Source organism: Corella eumyota, chromosome 7, assembly GCF_963082875.1.
Source record: "Corella eumyota chromosome 7, kaCorEumy4.1, whole genome shotgun sequence".
Classification (NCBI taxonomy): domain Eukaryota; kingdom Metazoa; phylum Chordata; class Ascidiacea; order Phlebobranchia; family Corellidae; genus Corella; species Corella eumyota.
Window position 1 is genome coordinate 5,692,384 of NC_137496.1, and position 22,497 is coordinate 5,714,880.

The window sequence follows — 22,497 nt, forward strand, 5'->3', positions numbered from 1 at the left end:
TGATTTCGGTTAAAAACAGGTGTTAAAAATCGTCCAACGGGCGGACAAGCTCTGGTCAGCGAACTGACTTAACACCTGCGCCGATATAACCGCCCTTGAAGTCGTGCGTCCGGCTCTAACGACGGTCATCACTTAAAATAACCCTTCAACAGTTTTGGCGGTAGCTATTTACTCTACCTTGGCTGGTAAAGGGTTTTCGGACTGTCCAACATAGGAATCGTGTTACTGGTGTATAGGTGCAACAGGTGTATAGGGATTAATATAATTATATTATTGTTTAGCAACTTAAAATAGATTTATTACAAAGAAAATATTTTAATTTTGATTAATTTTTTTATTTTACCTATAGCACATTGCACTCTGAAAATTAAGTTTTTCGTTATCCAGAGGGGAAGAAAGGTCTTTTGACGTCATCGACTTGGTGACGTCATCGGCTGAGTCACGCTGGGGTGAATCTGTGTCTGAAATTTTGTATTCGGACCCTGTTAAATATTTAACATTAAAAAAAAAACTATTTTATAACAAAAAAAAATTAAATATTAAAAAAAAGGTGTTCTTAGTCGGAATTAAAAAATTGAACGATTTTTAAAGTTGTTTTAAACTCCAAAATTGTTTTAATATATTTTTATTGTCCCGTTCTATCATTTTTTTTTTAAAGCCTAAAATTGTTATTGAATGGCAAAAATCAAAAAAAAATTAAACAATTAAAATGTTATTCCCCCAAATTACCGAAAGCCGTTTGAACAAATAAACATTTGCCCGAAAAAATAAACTTCAAAACGACATTCGCTTAAATTTGGGTCAGTAATTTTTAGAAATTAAAGAGCATTTTTCAGAAAATGGGGTAAGAGTAGGATGGGGTTAAACAAAATACCGCATTTTCGGTAAAATCGAGATTTCAGGTATATGGTTTTCGGTTAAATGACAATAATCCAAATAGGTTACCTAAATGTTTGCGCAAATGTGCTGTAAAATCATCGACACAGCTAAAACTCGTATCGTGGCGACATGCCAAACACTGGAATGTGATTGGCCCGTTCTGCTGGTCGTCCTGGCAACGCAAAAAGGACAAGCCGCCCCAAAGGTGAAAGGTCGTCTTTTGATTACGAAACCAAGCCTAAAAAAAAAGGTAAAATTTGTTCCAAATTACAATTACAAAAAAAGGAAAAATGTAAATACTTTTTTTTTTAATTTAAGATTAATATATTCTTTTTTTAAAATTTGTAATAGTAATTAAAAAAGCAACAGTTATGGTATGACATTTCAAATGACACCAATAAAAAAAAACTAAAAAATTGCAAATAAAAAAAAAATAATGGCAACAGAAAAAAATAGATGGGGCGTCAGAAAAACCAAACATAATAATATTTAAAAACCAAAATTTAAAAAAATCTTCTAAATTAAAAAAGTTGGCCCTTTTGCCGTTTTAAAAAACAAAACAAATATCACATGGTAACTAACTAAAGCGCCTGTTAAAATGACAGCAACTGTTTGAGTTAAGTCGATTTATGCCGGGGATCGGTTGTCAAACTTTGCGGTTTAATCGTTTTTGAGGACCCGGTAAACAAGCTTGTTAATTAAACCGCAAAGCACTGGCGCAATCCATCATTAGGAACGCTTAACAACCCTTTCGCCGCGACGAACCGCATTCGCAGTTTAAAACGTTAACGATTTTTACAGCTTTGTCGCTAAAGGGTTTAAAGGCATAGACAGCGGTGAATTTTCCGAAGAAAATTTATAACATGCCACATTGAAAAACGAGCGCCCCGTGATTAAAAGGTTGAAAATTTTTTTTTCTGGCAACCTAAAAATGATGTATGCCCCGGCTTGAAGGTCTGAAAGGAAATATATTTCGAAAACTGACGAGCGAACTCTACAGAAAATACGAAGCCATCAATCAAACCGTTGAATGTCATTTGAAAACGAGAACAACAACCTACGTGTTAAAAAACTCGAGCTAAGATTTAAAGTGGGTTTAGAAAAGAAATGAGTACAAGGCCCAATTTAATACGGCACCAAATGGATTTTTTAATTAATAATGCAAAAAAATAAAGAATTTTATGAAAACGGTTTCACTTTAAGGTGATAGGTTTTTGTGTTTTTTTTTTGGAAAAGATGTGCTGTTGGGACGTGTTTAAGCCATCTGTAAACGCTGGGCAAATAATATGGCATTGGTGCGGCTCGAACCTACAACCTCTCGGCTCGTAATCTCATGCCGTGACCGTTATACACAACACTACCAAATACTTCCAAAAATTTACATTCAATTTAACTTGGACAAAAGATTTTGAGTTCAAGCCCTAGCAACAGCACACTCATCCCCAATAAAAAAATAAGTATCTTAAAAATATTACAACACAAAATTTAGAATTACTTTTATTGTGCCCTCTTTTAGTTCAGTCAAATTTACTAAGCGATCGATTTCCGATTGGCTGATCTCAAAGGTCGAAAGGTCAATAGATTGTGACGTCATGCTTTGAACAACTGATAACTGGAGTTGAATTTCTTGTGATGTGGTTAAGTCTGTAATTTTTTTTATAACTTTTAAAATTTAGACTTTTTTTTATTTTCAAAACTGTTTTAACTTTTTTTTTTAAATAAAAAAATTATTTTTTTAAAATCACCTTCAACTTTTTCCAGTTCGCTAAACTCTTCGTTTTTCTTGTTTCGTGACTTCATCTCGCCGTTGGAATGACGTCGGGACTGCTTGAGACTAAGAAGTGACGAGGCAGCATTTATTTCCAAACTTCTGTGATCGTTTTTGGTCGACAACACCTCCTTGCCCGGAGGAGAGTTCTTACCGCAATTTGGTGACGTCATCGATTTTAAATTTTCCGAAAAAATCTGTGACGTCATTGATTTTGACTTTCTAGAAGAAGTCGGTGACGTTATTACAGTTTTATTGATTTCCGGTTTTGACGTAAAATTGTTGTACGACGACCCCGTGACGTCAAAATGAGTCGATGACGTCACAGAAGAAGATCGATGCGAATTTAAAGAGGATCGTGACGTCACGAGCAATGAAGTTGGGGAGACGCTGCGATCCACCAGATCCTGCATCTTTTGAAGAGGATTAAGGCAAGAAGGATGCTCCCTTGGAATAACGAGATCGTGCAAGAGCGAAAATTTTCCTTTTTTATGCTCTTCCGTCCTCTTTTCCTCCAGGGATCGCTTTCTGAGAACAGACGTGTCTGGAAAGAGAAGCGGAGGAGGTCGCGCAGCCTCCTCCAGGTCGGCGCTGTTAACGATCTTCAACATCTCCCGAAGCGGGTTGGATGTTGCACGATCGGAAGTCGGAGAAGTGTCAATCATCAAAGGTTTGTAATCGTCCCTCTTAGAGTCCGCTTCTTTGCCCTTGGAGAAGCTTTTTCCAGCCGATGACGTCAAAAAAGTCGATTGTCGCTCCCCCTGATTACCCATAAACGAAAAGAACGACTGCATGTTGTCTTTTAGGCTCTGTAATGGATCCTTGCTCGGTACGGAGCCGCTGTAGGCCAAAAACGGATCTAAATTTGCTTGCGCAGCACAAAACGATTTCAGCCTCAGTATATCCGACTGTTTGGTGGTATCCGCGCGTTTTGGTTGTGTATCGCTTGCTGTGCTGTTAGGGCTGTATAAACTGTTTACTTGCGCCTTAGGAGACCCTAAATCGGTTTTCTTTACCTTTACGGTTAAGTCTAAGGGGCCATCGCCGGTATGCTGTTTCGCAGTGACGTGATTTTTCGTTGTTGATGACGTCAGGCCGTTTACTCGGTCACGGTCACGTGATTTTTCGCTTTTATTGTGGGAGGCGCTGCTGGGTTCGGTCTTTAAGCGTTTGAATCCGTTACGTAACTCTTTCGGTTCCTCGTACGTGCGCTTATTTTTGTTACCCTGGCAACAGTCAGTGTTTAAATCAAGCGGTCGCACCTTTTTCTCTTGTTTTATAGAAGAGCTGAATGGAGTAAACGAATTGTTGTTGTTGAAATGAAGCTTTGAGTTTTGAGATAAAGTCTTGTTCGAATGCGGAGATTCGACCTTGCTTATGGCGCTCTGAATCGTACTCTCCAGCGACTTGATAAAATCAAACGATCCGGCCTTTTTTTGATTTTTCTCTTCTTTCGAGTCCGGAGGTTGGAGGTAGGAACTCTCGCTCGGCGGCGAAGGACTAGGGCTGCCAACGCTGGTAGACGAATTACAACTGTTATTAGAGTCTTTATGATGCGACGAGATAGAGTGGCGATGGTAAGGGCGAGGTTGCGCGTTCTCGACGCTGTGACGCTTCTCTGACGTCATTTTCGGGATCGTGACGTCACCAAACGAGGTCGGAAAATGCTGGGTTTCGCGGATGTGCTCGGCGAGGCGAGTCAAGGTCGAAAACTCGCGCTTGCATTCCGTGCACCAGACTTTCCTCGCTTCCGAGTTCTCCGCGGTCGGCATAGAAACGAGGGGGGTTGCATAGGGGATGGTAAACGCATAGGGGTACATGAGCTGGGGTAAAAAGGAGGACGCCAACCAGGGGGCGGTGTACAAGAGTGATGCGTATGAAGCGGCTGCGGCAGCAGGGTTTCCAAATCCTAAAAATTAAATATTATTTTAAATTAATCAATTTTTTTTGCATTAAAAACACAAACATTTTTTAAAAAATTACCAAAAATATCACTGGCAGCCATTTTCGAAAAATTGAACGGCGCGGAAAGCGCGGAAACGTCAAATGCCGGCGGCTTTTCGGGTTCCGCGTTTTTCTTATACCAACAACCGGAGCCCGTTCTCTTCTTGGAAGCGGAATCACCGCCTGTCACGTGACCGTGCGAGCTGGTCACTTGATTTTCGGCGTCTTGCTTTTGACTCCACATCCTCAGAGCAGGAACGTTTTCGTAATGCTTGGTCTTGATCATGTGAACGCTTAGATCCTATAAAAACCATCAATAAGATTAACTAAAAAATAAAACTCATTTAAAGAGAAAAAATATAATCTATTACTAAAATACGAAATGCGGAGTTGTGGGTTGCGAGAAATAGTGCCGTTCCGTCCCGCACTATCCCGCAATCCGTAATTAAATATTGTTCAAAAAATATTTAAAAAAGGAGCTGGACAATTTTTTTACTAAGTTAAATTATCCACACACAAGTAATTCTGGTATTAGCGTTTACAAACTGCCAACAGACATACTTACGCAACCGCCAAACTGACAACAGCAAACTGTCAGCTGACATAGGATTGTCCAAGCTGACAAAAGCGTGTATCGGGATTTAAAATTAACTCGCTTTAGTTATTCAAAAACGCGTTTACTCTATATTGTAACTAATCATGACCATCAAAGCTCATTTTTTGTATATATCTTTATTCTCGATGTGAAAAGGTCAAATGCGCGACCTCAACATGAGGTAACATCAGTTACTCCGCCCCAGTCTCGAGTTGCATTTAGCAGTTTGGGATATTATTTAGTTTATAATTGCCCGGTAATTAAGCCGCTGATTAAGTGCTGGCTCAGCAGGAGTTTATACCGTTTATAGCGCCTTACTCAAGGGCGCTACAAAATGAGAGCAGTGGGGATTGAACCCACGACCTCATGATGGTGTTTTTCGAGTTTTTAATAATTTAAAAACATAAATAAATTACCTGAAGGGATTCGAACAAATTCCCGCATCCCATACACGTTAAAACTTTTTCGGAATGCGGTTCTTCTTCCAAAGTCGGTCTTTTCTTAATTTTTCCGGCGTTAGTTGGGCTAATCGACTCGTCTGTTATTACATTAAAAAATATATTTTAGATGGATTTAATAAACGCTATATTTGGATACAGGTAATTGCGTATACAATTCATTTTACAATTATTAACGCTATTCGATTGCCCACCCTACAGGCTAGACTGAATTAAATTGTGTTAAGATAGTCGCAGCTAGCTATTAATATATGCTTGTGCTAATTCACCCAATAAGTTACATTATATCCTAAACCAGTTTAATATAAAGTCGTTATTTAATGTTCAGTTGGTCTGTTGAGTAAGTTACCGCCTTACATAAAGACGCTTTAGAAATACCATAGCGGGGATTGAATTCAGGACATTGTAACGTTTTACTAAGTACTTTTTTATGCCTTTTGGGGCAGTGTAATTTGGCCGGTCACGTGGCACTATTGGCCTGCTTGGTTGTTACTTGTATTTCGGAGAGTTCTGAATAGTAGTAGAGAGCTTCGTATACTAAGGTGTTTATTTGTGATTTGTAACTATTGTTGTATATTTTAGACCCTTTTAGCTTTGTTTTATATCTTAATAATAAATCGTGATAGTTTTAATATATAGTGCACTCTACTACTAGCAAGATTGCGACTGGGGTTCCGGTGGGCCGTTAATACAGGGTTCTGGACTAAAACTGTACCAAGTTTAGTTGTTAGCTTACTTGGATCGAGTTGTCTAAAAGCTGTAACCGATGCAGCAGCCGCCAAAATACGCAATTTTAATTCAAAAGTAGATCAAAATTTAAAATTGACTTTTAAAATTTTTTTTGAGACCTTCATAAGTTAACGCTTTACTTAAGGACACTCGGCGGGGATCGAACCCAGGGCATTGCGCTGATTAACTATACGTTGTCTAAACGCTGTAACTGCGTCACGTTACTAAAATACGAAAATTTTGGCGAGTCGACTAAATTAAAATTAACTTTTTTTAAATCTTTTTTGCGGAGTTTAACATTTTATTATAACTTACTTGTTTTTGGCAGGGGAGTTTCGCTGTCAGTCGCGTTTCTTTTGTCGTCGTTCGTATCTCGAAAATGTCCAGTTTTGTTCATGTGAACGGTTAGGTCGACTAATGTGTTAAACGACTTTCTGCAGTCGCGGCAATGAAATTTACTCGCGCCGCTGAAAACTTGACTAAAAAGTTTTTCCTACAACAAAAATAGGTTTGGTGAATGAAGAAAAGAGTTATTTTAAATAGCTTTAAAAGTCATTTTCTTTATGTAAATTAAGGTTTAAAAATATGCTTATTAGACACATTTTTGAAAACAAGTCAAAAGTAGCTAGTTTTTTTTTAAATGTGCAACTTCTTGAAATTGTTTTTTTTTACCTATCGTGTGCCTTATATTAACATAACTAATATCTATTTATAACAAACAAGCAAGTTTAATCAATTTTTAAATGGATAGTGTAGTGGTTACATGACATGGTTTCACAACATGAGGTCATAGGTTTGATTCTCACTGCTTTTATGTCGTAGCACCCTTAAATAAGGAGCTTAAAGTCGTATGAACTCCTACCAAGCTTAAAACCAATCGGTACGTTAAATATCTGGCAAATAAGGTTAATAATATTCCAAACTAAGTTTAGGCTGTGACGTTGGCCCACATCGAGAATAAAGTTATACAAAGAAATCATTCTAAATAACCTTAAACCATTAGTCTTAGACTTTAAATAAAAAAATTACTGCTTTAACAAATATATCAACAGTTTTTTTACAATAAGAAAAAATCCAAATAATAAAATTCTTCACAAAAATACCTGCGTTGAATTTCCTTCGTTATTTGAGTGATTTAAATTAGATTTTTTGGGGTTGGTTATAACGTGAGCTGGTTGACCATTCGTGGATGGTCTTGCTGGTTTGTGGTTGCCACTGGTTTCGGAACCACCCTGAACGCACCATCTATATCTCTCCGCTTTGCTTTTACTTAAACAGTTGTTGTCAGGTCTCTGATTAAAAAACTTATATAATTTTTTTAACAATTTTTTAAATAAATTTTGCGAATTTTTTTTTAAACTACTAAACAAAAAAAATTAAAAATGAAAATAAAATCTGTTAAAGTCAATTTTTTATATAAAAATAAATTACAAGTTTTTTAGCGAGGTAGCATAGTAGTTTGATACTAAATTTCACGAGAAGCCCTGGTTTCGATCCCTGCTGCTTGCATGACCGCAGCGATGTATAAGCCACTTTCTTTGTAATTTGTTGTAAAATTACTAGTTATTAGACAATTTAAAAAATGTAATTAGAAGTAAAGGCTGCGTATTCTGCCTTTTACATTTAGAATTAAATAATAAATAAAAAAATGAAGCCTACTAGACTAACCTGTACGCTCATCCAACTAGTTGAACATTGGTCGTAATATTGGCGTTGTTGTCGAAGCATAGCATCCACCAGGAATTTCTGAGTAGCAGATAATGAACTTAAATCTAAACAAAAATAAATTGTCGTCATTTAACGAAATTTAAACCATAAATCATACGTAAAACCATGACGTAATCATTTTTGCCTTTTTCTTTTATTTATTTTTAAATTTCTTTTCTCATTTTAAATTTCTCATTTTAGGCACATCTTTAAATATTGCTATATCCAACTTTAGTTTAATATACTGCATCTGCGCCTACTTAACATATAAAAAGCGCGCTGCCAATACGTTATCACTTCTTACAATACATCAACAATAGTTACCGGTTGTTATTACATGTTAGTCATCGATTGAAGGAATGCATCCTGTATGTATGTACCTTTTAGTTAGATGCGCATATAGCGATTCGCATAACACAGATATAGAGGATTTTACACAATAGCGCAATTTGTATAACAGTACTGTGATACGTAAACTTTCCGTTTATTTATTAAATCGTAAACTCTGTACAGACATTCGAAGTGGCGATTTTTTTTTAAATTGACAAAATTATGAAACATTTAAAAAACATTTGATTTTTTAAAAAAAAAATTTTTGAATTTTCCCAACCCAAAAGTTAAATATTTGTTTTCCTATTTTTTCGAAACATTAATTTTGCATTTTTAATGATCACACCGATTGGCGTCACAATTTGATTTCTATGTAACCAGCGGAAAGCTGTGGCTAGTCAAGCTGTCAGGGGATTACAGTTTACAAGTAGTCATACTGCGGTCGACAAGCGTCAGAATTTATAAGCTTTCGGGGCCTGTATAGTGCGTTCGGGTTGAAACGGGCATAAATGCCAATCAAACGTTAATATGAACAATTACAGAGCGCATTTTGATTGTCAGGCCTATTATTGTGCTATATACATTGTATTGCGCACGTTGCACAAGAGTAACCGCCGTACAATCGATGGCAATTCGTTGCTGTCGAGTAGCGAGGGTTTAATTTGACGTGATGTTTTTCGCAATAAAAATGGGTAAATAAAAAAATAAATACGACAAAAACAGAACGTACGCAGAAATTTATTTAAAAACATGCTGGATTTTTTGTCTCAAGTTTTTAAAAAAAAACGAATTCAAAAAAACTTTTGTTTACATTTTTTCCCCATTTTCTAAGTGAGGCGAGTGGCTAAAGACACTGGGCATCACTACATATTAGGTCCCGAGTTTAATTCCCCTTTGTCGTAATAAGGTCGCAAACTCTCAAGTAATATTAGCCCGCGATAATTTGCCAAGGTACCACAAACATCAGTTTTTAAATTTTGCAGAGCTACAAACTAAAATACACATTAATATGTCCACTAAGCTCCCTTATATATAAATTAAAACTTTACCCATATCAGTTGGGTCGCCGTTCATATCCTCTTTATTGTTGCCCATTAGATTTGGCAGGTTCTCCTTAGACGCTAGTAAGTGAAGAGACCTGGTGAGTAATTCGAGCTCTGAGGACGAGTGATTGTTATTGTTGTGAAATGAAAACGGATTGTGGCCGTTTGTCCTGCTTGAAAGCGTCGGAGATTGAGATGACTTTCTGTATTTTGATAAAATATTTATCGTTAAAGTATTTTTTGAATTATTCATTTTAAGGCGTATTATATTATAGAAACCGTTTCACGGCGATAGTGCGAAGTTGTTGTAGGCCTACAGAACCACTACATGACGTTCTGGGTTTGATCCCCGCAACGCGGCATGTCGTTGCGTACTTAAATTTACACTGTAAACGCTACTTGAAGCCTAAAAACGAGTAACAATATATTCGCTAATATCCCAAACTAGAAATCGCACTTTTAAACTAGGACAGGGTAAAAAAAGGAACCCTATTTTTATTCTGTAAAATTGGCCATTTATTAAAAACAAACAATCAAACAAACGTAACGTTACATCAAATTTTACATACCGTTTAATTCCTTCTTCGTTCGTAGGCGACTTCCGTGATTCCACGTAACTCCGCGATTTATTTTCGCCGCTTTGTTTCGATGGATGAATTTTAGAAGAAGGCGGAAGAAACGATTTTGTAAAAGCCAACAATTTTTCGCAAGAAGAATCCATATCTATATTATCCGTTTTTTCTGTATCAGCTATATCCGTATTATCCGCGAAATCCGCTTTTTTGGTTGTATTTGAGTTAGTGCATGTAGGTGATTTCTTGGCAGTGTTTAAATCAGTGTCGGATATGTATCCGTCTACGGCTGTAAATCAAAAAAAAATTAATAAAAAAGGAGAACTTACAAAATTTCATTAAAAGATATTGAAAAAATTTGTAATTTAAATTTAATTTTAATTCTGTCTGCTGTGAATGTTATTCTAAATCCTTTTTGCAACAGTCTTGCATTATTAGGTATCTTAACTAAGTCATTTATTATATATCTGGTTTGAAAATACAATTTCTGATAAAAATTACAAATTTGTACTGCCCTGGAATAGCTTTAAACTATCACAATATTATAAACGTAAAAATCTTTATATATGTTAATAAAAACAGTACTGTTGTCATTTTTTGGGTAACAAAATGACTCACTGAGAAATTTCCAATTGCAATAACATCAATATTGCAAAAGAGTTGACATTTTGATGCGACGGATTATAATGCACTTATACTGATTGTTAGACACGCTTTAGATTAAGCTTGTTTTTAAAATTATTTATTTACGATCTTACTATAGAGTAACAATACCTACATCAGTCGGTGGCAGTTTGGGGCATTGATTAAATTATTTATTACTAACAAATAATGAATGTGTTGATTGGTTTTTAGCTTAACAGAAGTTTATACTGTTTATAGCGCCTTTTTGGGGGCGCTACGACATGGGAACAGTGGGAATCGAAGCAAGGACCTTATGTCGTGAAGTACCACCCCTTTGCCGCGTGCATAAGTTTATAAACAATGTTGACACTTTCTATAAATGCAATAACCCAACTATTTCTAAAACTTTCTTATCATCTAAATATTTGATTCCTTTTCAGGGAAAAACTCAGACTCGGAAAACCGGAAAAAGAAAAAATAACTAAGATAATTAGAATAAGTTTATGCTGTACACTCTTGTCTATCGCTCTCAATAAAAGATTGAGATAGATTATAGTAGCTTTTTTTAATTATATTTTTCAATTTTTTTAAGTTTATCCTTCCATTGCAATTTTAAATATAAACAAGCTACAAAAAACAACACTCTTTTTTGAAATTTTTCGCTGTCTTTATTAAAAAAAATATTTAAAATAAAACGCCTTCACAAAAAGTCAATAACCATCATTTAATCTTGTCTAAAATAAATTCTGGCCTGCCAAAGCGTCGTTTTAATTATCGATCTTCAATTTTTTGTCTTTCACATCAAATTGTTATTCCCAAATTGACGTTATCAATCAAGCATTAGAAATGGTTTCGATAAATGCTAAGTCAATTCCGCGAGTTTTCTGGCATATAAGCAGTTTATAAACTGCCAGAATAAGCGGGTTACTGGATTAGTAGTTATCCAATTTAACTAATGTTTTTTAGTATGTTACTTTATTTGTAAATTTAATCGTTTAATATAAAAGCCGGCTGAATTTTTATTTAAAAAAAAATTTCAACATGATTTTAACTTTAAAACTGTTAAAGTAAATTTAAGTTTTACAGTTTATAATTTTATTTATATATACCAAATATTTAGCAAAAATTAATAAATATTAACTATTTTTTTATTTTAAATATTATTTTTTTGATTTTTTGATACACCATTTTTGTTATTTAACAAAAAATGTTTAAAGTAAAACTAGATAAAAAAAAGTCGAAAAAAATAGACAAAAAGCCTTAAATATAAACCACACTTAGTTTACATATACATATAAACAATAAAATCACAGAATTCACTTAATAACTAAATTGTCTGCTAAAAAACGACAAAGCCTTTTTAATGGAACCTATTTAATTGACAAGTCTCCGCTATCTGACGTTTGATTGACAGCTCTAACAATTGACCCAGGTTATGTTTATTTACATGCCCTTATGATACAACCGGCCGCTCGCTTTGAAATTAGGTCACGTGACCATGCAAACGACAAATTCGAGTGTGACGTAACGACTTGAAGACCAATCAGTCGGGTTTAAGTTTAAAGGGTGACCTCTCTACGACCTGCGTATTATGTTAGCGGATATACTCAATTACCAAATATTGGGTAGTATTTGGACAACATAAATAAGTAACCAAATAGAAAAAAATTAATTTGGCATAAAAAAAACGGCGCCGAATTTCCTAAATATCAGACGGGCGACTAAATTATATTAAATGTATATTTCCCTGCTTATTGTTACCCAATAACGTTAACAAGGTAACATATAGAGTAAACAATACATAAGTACCATACCAAAAATTAGGGTTTAAACCAGACTATGAGTAAAAAATGATTACACATGGTTTTATGGTATATTAATGGTATACTTAACCGTAACGATATGCATTAAATTTCGTTAGTTATGTCTTTTTATTGTCACATTAATAAACCTGTGACCTGAAAATTAACAATAATTTAACATTTTACTTATTTTAAGAATTCAAAACACTAATGTAAAGGCTACAGACGAAAAAAAATATTTAAAAAAAATTCGTTTGGTTACCACGTCATAATATACCATAAAACAATGTGTAAAAGTTGAATAGTTTGGAAATGTTTTAAATCATGATATAAACTATGTCATTTTTTCAATGCACCAACATATCATTGCGCAATTCAGTTCGAATTTATTAACGCATATGAAAAACAAAGCCAAGGTAAAGTAATTTTTGAATGTAACTGGCAATCGAACCCAGGACCTTAAGTTCATGACAAAACAAAAATATTTTAAAGTAAGCAATTAAATGCATTAGGAATCGAACCCTGAACCTTAAGACCACGTCATGGTAATACATCGTTCACCTAAATTAATTCTTCAAATGCGCGGCAAATTAAACCCAACCTTAAAAACACCTAACTCAAAGTAATTCTTATAACACATTTGGATTCGAGCCTAAGACCTGAAGACCACGTGACGACGGCCACCACAACAATTAATTTACGTATTCTGTTTTTAGGAGATTAGTAATTAAGTAAACAAGGAAAATGATTTTGATTTAGATATTGTTTGTTTGTCTGCGATAACAAGACGAAATGTGACTCATAACTTTGATGTTGTTATTTACGCCTTTAGACGGTAACACAAGGACGCAGAAGTGGGAATGCGAAGGAATGAAAAACGCGGAAACCTCGGAATCGAAAAACAGAAAAATTATCCTAAAAATTTAACTAACTTTTTTCACTTTTTTTTAAATATTTTTGTTTTTTGTCTTCCAATTCCGAGTTTTCCCCCATTTTTACTTTCAATTTTTCTTTTTTTGTATATAAAATAAAACTTATATGCACTAAAAAAATTTAACAACTATGCTTTTAGACTATATGCCTATACCTATAAATTTTTTAATAATAATACTATTGAACTTAATTTTAAATCCAACTATAACAATATCACAATATGTTAATATATTTATTATTAAAGTTACACATAAAACCCAACTCATATTTTCAATTTTCAATTTCCTTACATTTGCTAATTTTCAATTTTCAATTTCCTTACATTGCTACTAAATCAAAATATTAAATACACTTTAAACTTTAATTAAACCTATATACGTTTGAATCTCACACATATGTATATATATATATATACATAAGTATAAATATATAAACTGTATATTATCAAAATATGTCGTTAATAAATTGACACTAACTCAAAAACCGAAAGCGACACGAACCATATATATAATTAACAGCGAGCAAATATACTGCGATCGATCGATCCTTAAAGGCCCGAGAAATTAGAGTCGACCTGTTGACCTCAAAATAAATCGAAACTGGGACTGACTACATTTCGACCAATGCGTTTGATTGATGGTAAGATATTGACAGTGATGCGCGTGCGCACACGCCCGGAATCGCGAGCGCGTTGGATTTTTATTTTGCGAGTTAGCGAAGGCGCCATTAGAAACGCCGGAGCGGCTTGAATGCGTGATGGATTGGCAGGGCTCGACAATAAATCTCCATTTGGCCTGCCCTTTCTCAGTGCCAGTTATATGGCAAAGCGCTGACAGCTTTGCCTAAATAATAGCGCGAGCTCGCAAAAAAATTCCGAAAACTGTACTTACTACCTACTGAAACCTAGAAAGGCTGACTGTATAAGTAAAAGGCCCAACTTCGATCAAAAATATCGCAAAAGTTGATGTATAGCTTCTAAGAAGTCAGCTAGGTTGTTTTGCTAAGCCGAACAGCTAAGCTCAACATAAAACGACAAGCCCTCATAAATCAATTATTTCGTACGCTGGCACATCGTAATTAATATTCCATTAAGATTCGCTTTTAAAAGGTCCTCAGAAAATACTTGCTTATCTAATGGAAAACCGTGAAAAGCATAAAAAAATGTCGCGCGACCGTGTAATACAAATGAACAGAAAAACAAATTGATATATATTTCTATCTATATTTTTATTTATCCTCGACGTAAATTTAGACGACTTTATAGCTTCGATTAATAGCTTAAAATACAATAAACAATAAGTTGGTTTAATAACAAATAGTATCCTCAATAAAAGGACAACATTTAAACATAAACATTTTTTTTGTATAAACTAACTGTACTAAAAAGCGTATTTATTTAATTTCAATAATGTTTCTTCGCAAATTAACTTTCATTAAGAGTTGTTTTCTGCCCAAAAATAAAAACTATGTCGAAATTAAAAAACGGTCAATCTTTAAAGCTGTATTAGACTTAAGGTTGTCAAAATTCGAAATTTTAAGCTATATTTAAATTGCGTGACAGTCACAAATGCCATTCCAAAAACAAGGAAAAAATATATATATATTTAGACAAATACCATTTAAATTGTTTTTTCTATGCATGGACAGTTTACATACCCCCATAGTAAATCAACTGTCTTTTTTATGCTGATTTTATGTAAAGAAGAGGCCTGTATTTTAAATTTTCAACCTGTCTACCTGTCTACCTGCCTACTGTTTGCAGTACATATCACTCGCGCGTGCTAGCTTACTACAGAAGTGTCGCCCGCTCTCTCGCGTTGTAAAATCAGTCAAAAAACTTCCCTTTTTCGCGCTTGTCGCAAAACATCAAACCCTCGTGTTACGTCATAAGACCTCGCTTTGCAAGTAGTATTATTATTTTGTTTCTATGGCTCTCTACATAAGCAGTTCAACGAAAGGTGAATTGGCCTTTCGCCTAGCGATCGCTCTTGAATAAGTGACTGGGTTTAAGGAGGCTAGGTTTACGGCAGGCCGTAAAGGTAACACGACCGCGCAAACTGCCCTAAGTAAATAAAATACAGGCCTATCGGGGCACAGATCAAAAAGCCAGCGTCATTGCTAATCCCATTCTGACAGCCTCAAATTCAAGACTTGTGTTACAGTGCAAATACAACGGTTGTGACTCAAAAAAAAACAAAGCCAATTAATGAGCATTTGTAAGAAAGCCGACTTTACACTTTAAAAAAGACAAAACACACATTTTTGTGTCGAATTAACTGTGTCGAATTACTACCCATAAAAGCACCATGACTAAACTAATTAATATTTAATATTTTTCGCGCCGTTTTTAAAAACTAATTTATCCTCAACGTAAGATAACCTGCCTTATAGCCCAACTAACCATAGGGTAACTTGTCCCATTTTTTATAGCAAAATATTAAATTTATTTAAACTATCATTTTTAAAGCCAGACTACCTTTGTCAGATTGATAAATACGACACCTTAGTGCGGTAACGCAATCAATGCCAGTTCAATTACAAATATCAGGTTACTCAAAAAGGAAATTAAAACTGCTGTACGATGATAAATTTGAAAAGTAATGGCGGCGGGCCGCAGTAAATCATATTTTGGAAAACCGCCACAAACGTAAGTGGTTTTATGTTATCGAGTTAACGTGTTGAGCATAAACATACAGGAAATTAAAATAAACGAAATTTTTTATTGGCCCTGACCAGTTTTTAAAAAGCTCAATCGATCTTCTAAAATTCTGTGTGTTTTGTCATACTATTCCATAAATTTAGCAACTGGTGTACGTATTAAACCATAATGTTAATTTTTTCCATGATATTATCATTAAATAATTACCGTTACTTTATTTAAATATAAGTTAAAGTGTAACAATATTAAAAAATATTAGATTACTCTTTATTAAACAATTTTAACTTATTCTATAGTGTACCAATAACTAAATGATAGCGTATATAAACAAAAAAATTCCTATTATTTTTTTAAAAATAGACAGTATTCTGTTATTTAGTTAAAGTCATATATTAGCGATATTTTTTTACTCAAAAAATAATTAAGTTGGTGTTACTGAACACTAAAATGGTTTTAACTTCAAATAATTTCACTTACTTTTTAAGTTATACAACTTTGAAATCCCTGATTGTGATGACGTAAAAAGTACCAGCGTGTATGAAACAATATGGTAACCTGTTTTTTTATATTAATCATTGTCCAGCTTTTTAAAAATTAAATTGTAAGTACCACAGACATTTTTTAAAGGTTCTAAAGCCATTTTGTGATTCATTGTCAACCATACTAACGTGCTATATACATCACTTACAAAATTACAAAACCCTTTAATTTAACACTTTAATTTTTTAGGCAATTTAAATATAAAAAATGCGGTTTTTTGGTGCTTAGAACCTTTGTGTGGTCCTATATCATGAATTTGACCGCTAAAACTCGATTATTACATAGGGCGACGAGCCAATTTATTAAAATTAAGTTGTCATTTGAGCGATGCGTTTTTCTCCGACTTTTTAATTTCGAACAGGTGAAATTCAATATAAGCACAAGCGTTTTCAAGACCCTATCCATAACCATAAAACTGCCAGCCCAACCGCCCGATAGAATCCATTTTACGACCCTCTTTTCCGATTGCCAAACCAATCAGTCAAACAAACGGCTAAAAAAATCGTAAAAAAATCCCGGAGTTGTCAAATTGCGGAAAGGTCGATAATTTTGGCAACAAATTTTCGGTAAATTGTAATCATGATTTATAACAAACAAAAAAAATTGTTAGCTATACTAAAAACTAAAAAACAGACACGTCTAAAAAGCAAGACCAAAATGCCACAATTTTACTAAAGAATTCGAAAAAATATTAGGCCTTACTTAATCTGTATCACGAACAAACCATATTAAGATACTATACACTCCATTATCAACAAAGGCTAAGGCCATTAAAGGCTAAATGTTTAGATATATAAACGTTTACAATATATATGTATACAAGTAACTGGGCTTTAAAGTTGGTCTTGGCACAGTCAAAGATACTATGATAGTAATAAAGCGTTTTACTAAAAATAGTTTTTGTAAATTTAGTTCATGTCCTTGGTAAAAAAAAACAAGAAAAAAAAGTTTTGATTATAAACCTTTATACAGCCTTTAAAATAGAGGGCAAAGGTAAGTTACTATTTTTTTTATTTTAAATATATAATTCTTTTAATTATCCATATTGTATTTTTATCTTCTAAAAATCTTATTTTTGGAGTAAGGGAAGAAAAAATATTTTATTATTTTCTTGTTTTTCTATTTTCTTACCATATTTAAATTTACAATTAACTCCGCTGTTTTTCTCATTTTTCTTTATCCTACATTAAGTGTTACGCCAAATCAATTCAAATTTAAACAATAAAAGCAAAAACAGGTGACAGGGCCAAGCTTCGGGGCACCAAAGTGACAACCCCGCGACCTAATCCATCTCCAATTACTCGTTCAAGTCGACCGGAAGTCGTATAATAAGAGGGGGGCAATAAAACGACAATTCGGACGACGCGGATTGATTGGCGTTAAACAAGGTCAGGAACAAAGGGAAATAGAAACAAAGTGCTTCTTTTTAGTCCAACGCTAGATGCAGTCGACTTACAAAGATTTGCACCATTTTATGACGTCATAAACGTGTCGCTTAAAATGTATTTGCACGTATTACCGAAAACCATTTGACTGATTGAACATTTTCCGAAATTCGAGATTTTGAAAATGACGTTTTACTGAAATTTAAATCAACGGTTTTCAGAATTTAAAGGTTGTCTTCCAAAAAGGGGGTAAGGGTAAGAGAGACTTAATAGGAAATGTCTTATTGTCGGTAAAATGCCGCTTTTGGATATACGGTTTTTGGTCAAATGTCTATTAGGTAAAATCGTTTTTGTTTACATGACTGAAGGCTTTAGTTTAAATTATCTGTTGTCTTTTGCTAGTTACTATTTTGTAGTATTTACAAGATACCGACAGCGTGGTGTAGTGGTAAGAACACTTGCTACACCAAACATGTGTGGGTTCAGTTCCCTGATCTCATGCTGGAGCGCCCTTGAGTAATATAAACGGTGTAAACTCCTGCTGAGCCAGCACTTAATCAGCAGCATATTTATCGGGCAATTATAATCTATAATATTCCAAACTGCCACAGGCAACTCTAGACTGGGTCGGAGTAACTGATGTTACTCTATGTTTAAGTCGCGCATTCGACTTTTCCACATCGAGGATAAAGATATATACAAAAATAATACACCCAAAACGTTTTTGCTTCTATTACACAAATTTCTAAAACCACTAGACTAGAGTTATACTGTTAACATTGCTTAAATCTATCAAGATTTTAACCAAACAACTTGCAAATTTTTTAAGCTAATTTTGTACTTTACTTCACAAAACTAGGCTACTGTAAATAAAATTTCCATATTTTAAACCACTGACATACCTAACCAAACAGTGCTATAGTAACACACAAAAACTTACAGTACAAACCTTAATAAGACTCGACAAGAACTAGCACATAAAAATAGAAATCGTTAAAATTGACATTTTCAAAAAGGGCGCTCGAAAACAAACAAATCAAAACCTGTCAAAAAGTTCATTAATCAAACTGAGTTTTTCTAATCAACAAGTCCAATTTCTAAGAAATGCTTAATTCCTGTGTGCCAATCACAAGACGTTATAATTACTTAATGTTTCGTAAAATTGTGCAATAAAGACTGTTTTTTGAAAACTGAAAACGGTATTATCCCGTATAACCGAAAATAATTTGACCGAAAACCCAAATTTTGAAACCGACTTTTTACCGAAATTTAGGTTGAGTTTTTTAGAAAATAAAAGCATTGTCCAGACAAGGGGGTTTTAATGGATTTGCTTTTTCGGTAATATAATTTTAAGTCAAATGTCCATTTGGTGAAAAGAATTTCGGTCATATGACAGTAATCCAACAAAAACACAGAACTGAATTCCTTAAAGGGGAACTGAAATAGTAAAAAATAATTCGTCCAAATTAGTTATTTAAACTGTAACTAACTTATAATGTAATTAAAAAGAATTTCTAGTATGTAATAATAGTGAATTAAAGCGTTAAACCGTCTATAACGGCAAAAAATCGCATTTAAAATGTTTCGCCAAAATTTCTTCAGTTCAGTTCCCCTTTAATTTACTGATAAAATTGATTAATTCGCAACGTTACAGATAATACAAAAAGGTATATTTTTAAATCCCTAAATAACACACATGAATATGATTAATTTAGTTCGGAAATTCGCAGAGCGCATCTCGAAATATCAGATACTGTCAATTTCTGGAAAAAAACTGCTGATAAATGAGCTAATTTGTAGCTCGCTTTTTCGTCGAAAGAAAGCCATTAAAGATATTACGATATATTGCTGTCAAAAATCTTGAAACTGATAAATGTGTATCGAGGATTTTTGGTGAATTTTAAAAATAGACATGCCGTATGTGTTCGTTACTGATTATAAAAAAAAGGATAATTTTTTTAAAGTTTAGTTTATCGAATAAATTATAAGTAATAATTAATTTACTAAATCAAGTTTTTTTTTTTGAATATATTTTTATCCTCGATGTGGGAAAGTCGAATGCGCGACTTAAACATAGAGTAACATCAGTTACTCCGACCCAGTCTCGAGTTGCCTGTGGCAGTTTGGGATATTATATAGATTATAATTGCCCAATAATTATGCTGCTGATTAATTGCTGGCTCAGCAGGAGTTTATACCGTTTGTAGCGCCTTACTCAAGGGCGCTACAGCATGAGATCAGTGGGAATTAAACCCACGACCTCATGTTATTTTACTAATATATGTTTTTTTTATCTTGATTTATATTATAATTAATAAGAGAAGGTCGACCTAAACATAATACAATACCAGTTACCCTGACCCAGCCTTGAGTAGCAATTCAGTTTGGGATATTATAAATTATAATTCCCTGATAATTAAGCTGCTGGTTAAGTGTTGGCTGAAAATTACATTGTTTAAACTTTTTAAATACTTTCTTTTAATTAAATAGAAATGTTATCTTTTTTTATTTCTTCAACATTGTCAACTTAAATTAGTAAAATTTAAATCAATTATAATAGAAAGTTTTCTTAAAAAAAAACAATTAAGTATCTACTATTGTCGCTAATATTATTGTCTTTTTTATATTTTCAAAATATATAAAAATTGACAAGGCTGTCTTTACGAAGCTGTTTTTTAATTAATCTGTTGCTAATATTCTAATTTAAAGCTACAATTTACGGTTTTAACATTTAAGTCAATTATAACTTTACCAAATGCAGAAAAGGGCCATTTTACCTAAGCCTACAGACTTAATATTTAAATTTAAAAGAGAATATGCCACTATCGTAATTATACTGCCTCATTTGATCAGTTAACGTTAAGAAGAAAATAACAATTCCGCCTAAAAAGGCCCACAACTCGGCAATACATAAACGCGCGACCTTCAAAACGCAAAAAACGCGCACTTAAAAGTCTAGAGAAACAGCACCAAAATTCAAGACCCCCCTCAGCGCTGCAGATACACGGTGGCCTATGCCAGACCACATTAAAAATCCAGTTGTAATTTGAAGTACACAACTTGACAAGTGCGCTGACAGCTCGAAGGAGACGACCAAATGTATGACGAGTGCTATTCGACGTGCCGTGTACCACAACTGGATAAAATTCCGATTTAATTTACGAATAAACAAGTTAAACAGGAGTTTATAAATAGCATCTCGATGCAGAATTGTTTAAGGTATAATTACGTTAACGTTAAATCGACACGCGATTAGATTTTTTACTCGTTTACAATTTTAATTTAGTATAATTTAGGTTTACCGAGTGAGGATTTTTAGTGAATAGTCTAGGCTTGTTTTAAAGTCGTGCAAATTTAAAGAAAATAGAAAATAAAATTTAAGAAACGCAATATAAAGAGAAAATTCTCTTGTCCCTACATTTACCCTTTTTTATTTTTTTCTATCCCCTTATATACATGCAACCCCATTTGTTAAAGTAGGTCGTAAAACAATTGCTTGAATTTATGTTAAAAAAAAACGATAGTATGGGTGCAGCAATTATTTTTTTTACAGTTATCTATGTATAATGGAAGAGACGATGAATAAAAATACATTTATGTTTATGTCTAATTTATTGGCCAACGAAATAAAAAAAAACTGCCGTTTGTGGTGCGTGGGTAAATTATCAGAAAAAAATATAATTTGAGAGTTGCAACCCTATTACAAAAACTAAAATATCGACTGTAGGGCTGAAATTTTAACAAAATCCTATAGTTTATTTAATGACACGGTTGCCAAGCCAAAAAGGTATGTAAACTGTAAAAACAAAACTAACGACAAGAGGAAATCATGTTATACCGGAACAACTATACAAACAGATACATATATACATCAACATAATTTGTCAGCAAATCTTATGATGTTATCATGGCATATCCGTCGCTTACTTTGATTGGTCATTAACCGGCAGCGTGGTGTAGGGGTTAAAACACTTGCCTTCGCTACATAAAGTACTAGGTTCGATTGCCACTTCTTCCCTTACGATGCCCCCTTAAGTAAGGGGCTATAAGAAAAATACACTCCTGTTGAGCTTAAAACCGATTGACAACCACATTAAAAATAAATAAATACAAAAAATTCACACATTTTAAAACGCAGTAACTGCAAGTAAAACATTAAGAGTTTTTACTCGAGACATAGATACATTTTTTTCATTTAAGCTTAAAATTGTTAATAAAACAGGATGTGCAAGTTGGACGTGTATGAGCTGTCTTTAAATACTTATTGGTTAATCGTAAGAAATTGATGGGATTCGAACCTGAAAACTTTAAGTTCGCCAGCGCAATAAATTTATAAACTAAAAAAGCATCCTTTATCGCCACCCAGCGAGTGAATACACACACTTATTGAATTGACTAGATAAATCGCAACTTTTAAGTATATTATAATTCACGTAAAGCAAATTTTAAGTCTATTTATAAGGAAAAATCGCTTTACCAACAGCCATATAAAAAAAGTATTGTAACTTTTGTACAATGTTTTTGGTAAA

At 33.7% G+C, this 22,497-nt stretch overlaps 1 protein-coding gene across 2 annotated transcripts in view; it reads right to left on the minus strand.

The window, feature by feature from the left end:
- LOC145759232 (uncharacterized) overlaps positions 1-22,497 on the minus strand; it is a 29,879-nt gene that overhangs the window by 4,337 nt on the left and 3,045 nt on the right. The window contains exons 2-12 of one of the 2 annotated variants that reach the window (XM_082573009.1): positions 10,023-10,314; positions 9,460-9,656; positions 8,042-8,145; positions 7,477-7,665; positions 6,689-6,866; positions 5,603-5,724; positions 4,631-4,892; positions 2,625-4,556; positions 2,375-2,523; positions 946-1,117; positions 344-482 (exon numbers count right to left, since the gene is read on the minus strand). In XM_082573009.1, the coding sequence (XP_082429135.1) occupies positions 344-482; positions 946-1,117; positions 2,375-2,523; positions 2,625-4,556; positions 4,631-4,892; positions 5,603-5,724; positions 6,689-6,866; positions 7,477-7,665; positions 8,042-8,145; positions 9,460-9,656; positions 10,023-10,314 (3,736 nt within the window). Of the gene's footprint in view, positions 1-343; positions 483-945; positions 1,118-2,374; positions 2,524-2,624; positions 4,557-4,630; positions 4,893-5,602; positions 5,725-6,688; positions 6,867-7,476; positions 7,678-8,041; positions 8,146-9,459; positions 9,657-10,022; positions 10,315-22,497 lie in introns of both variants that reach the window. The other variant, XM_082573008.1, reaches the window with a different exon arrangement.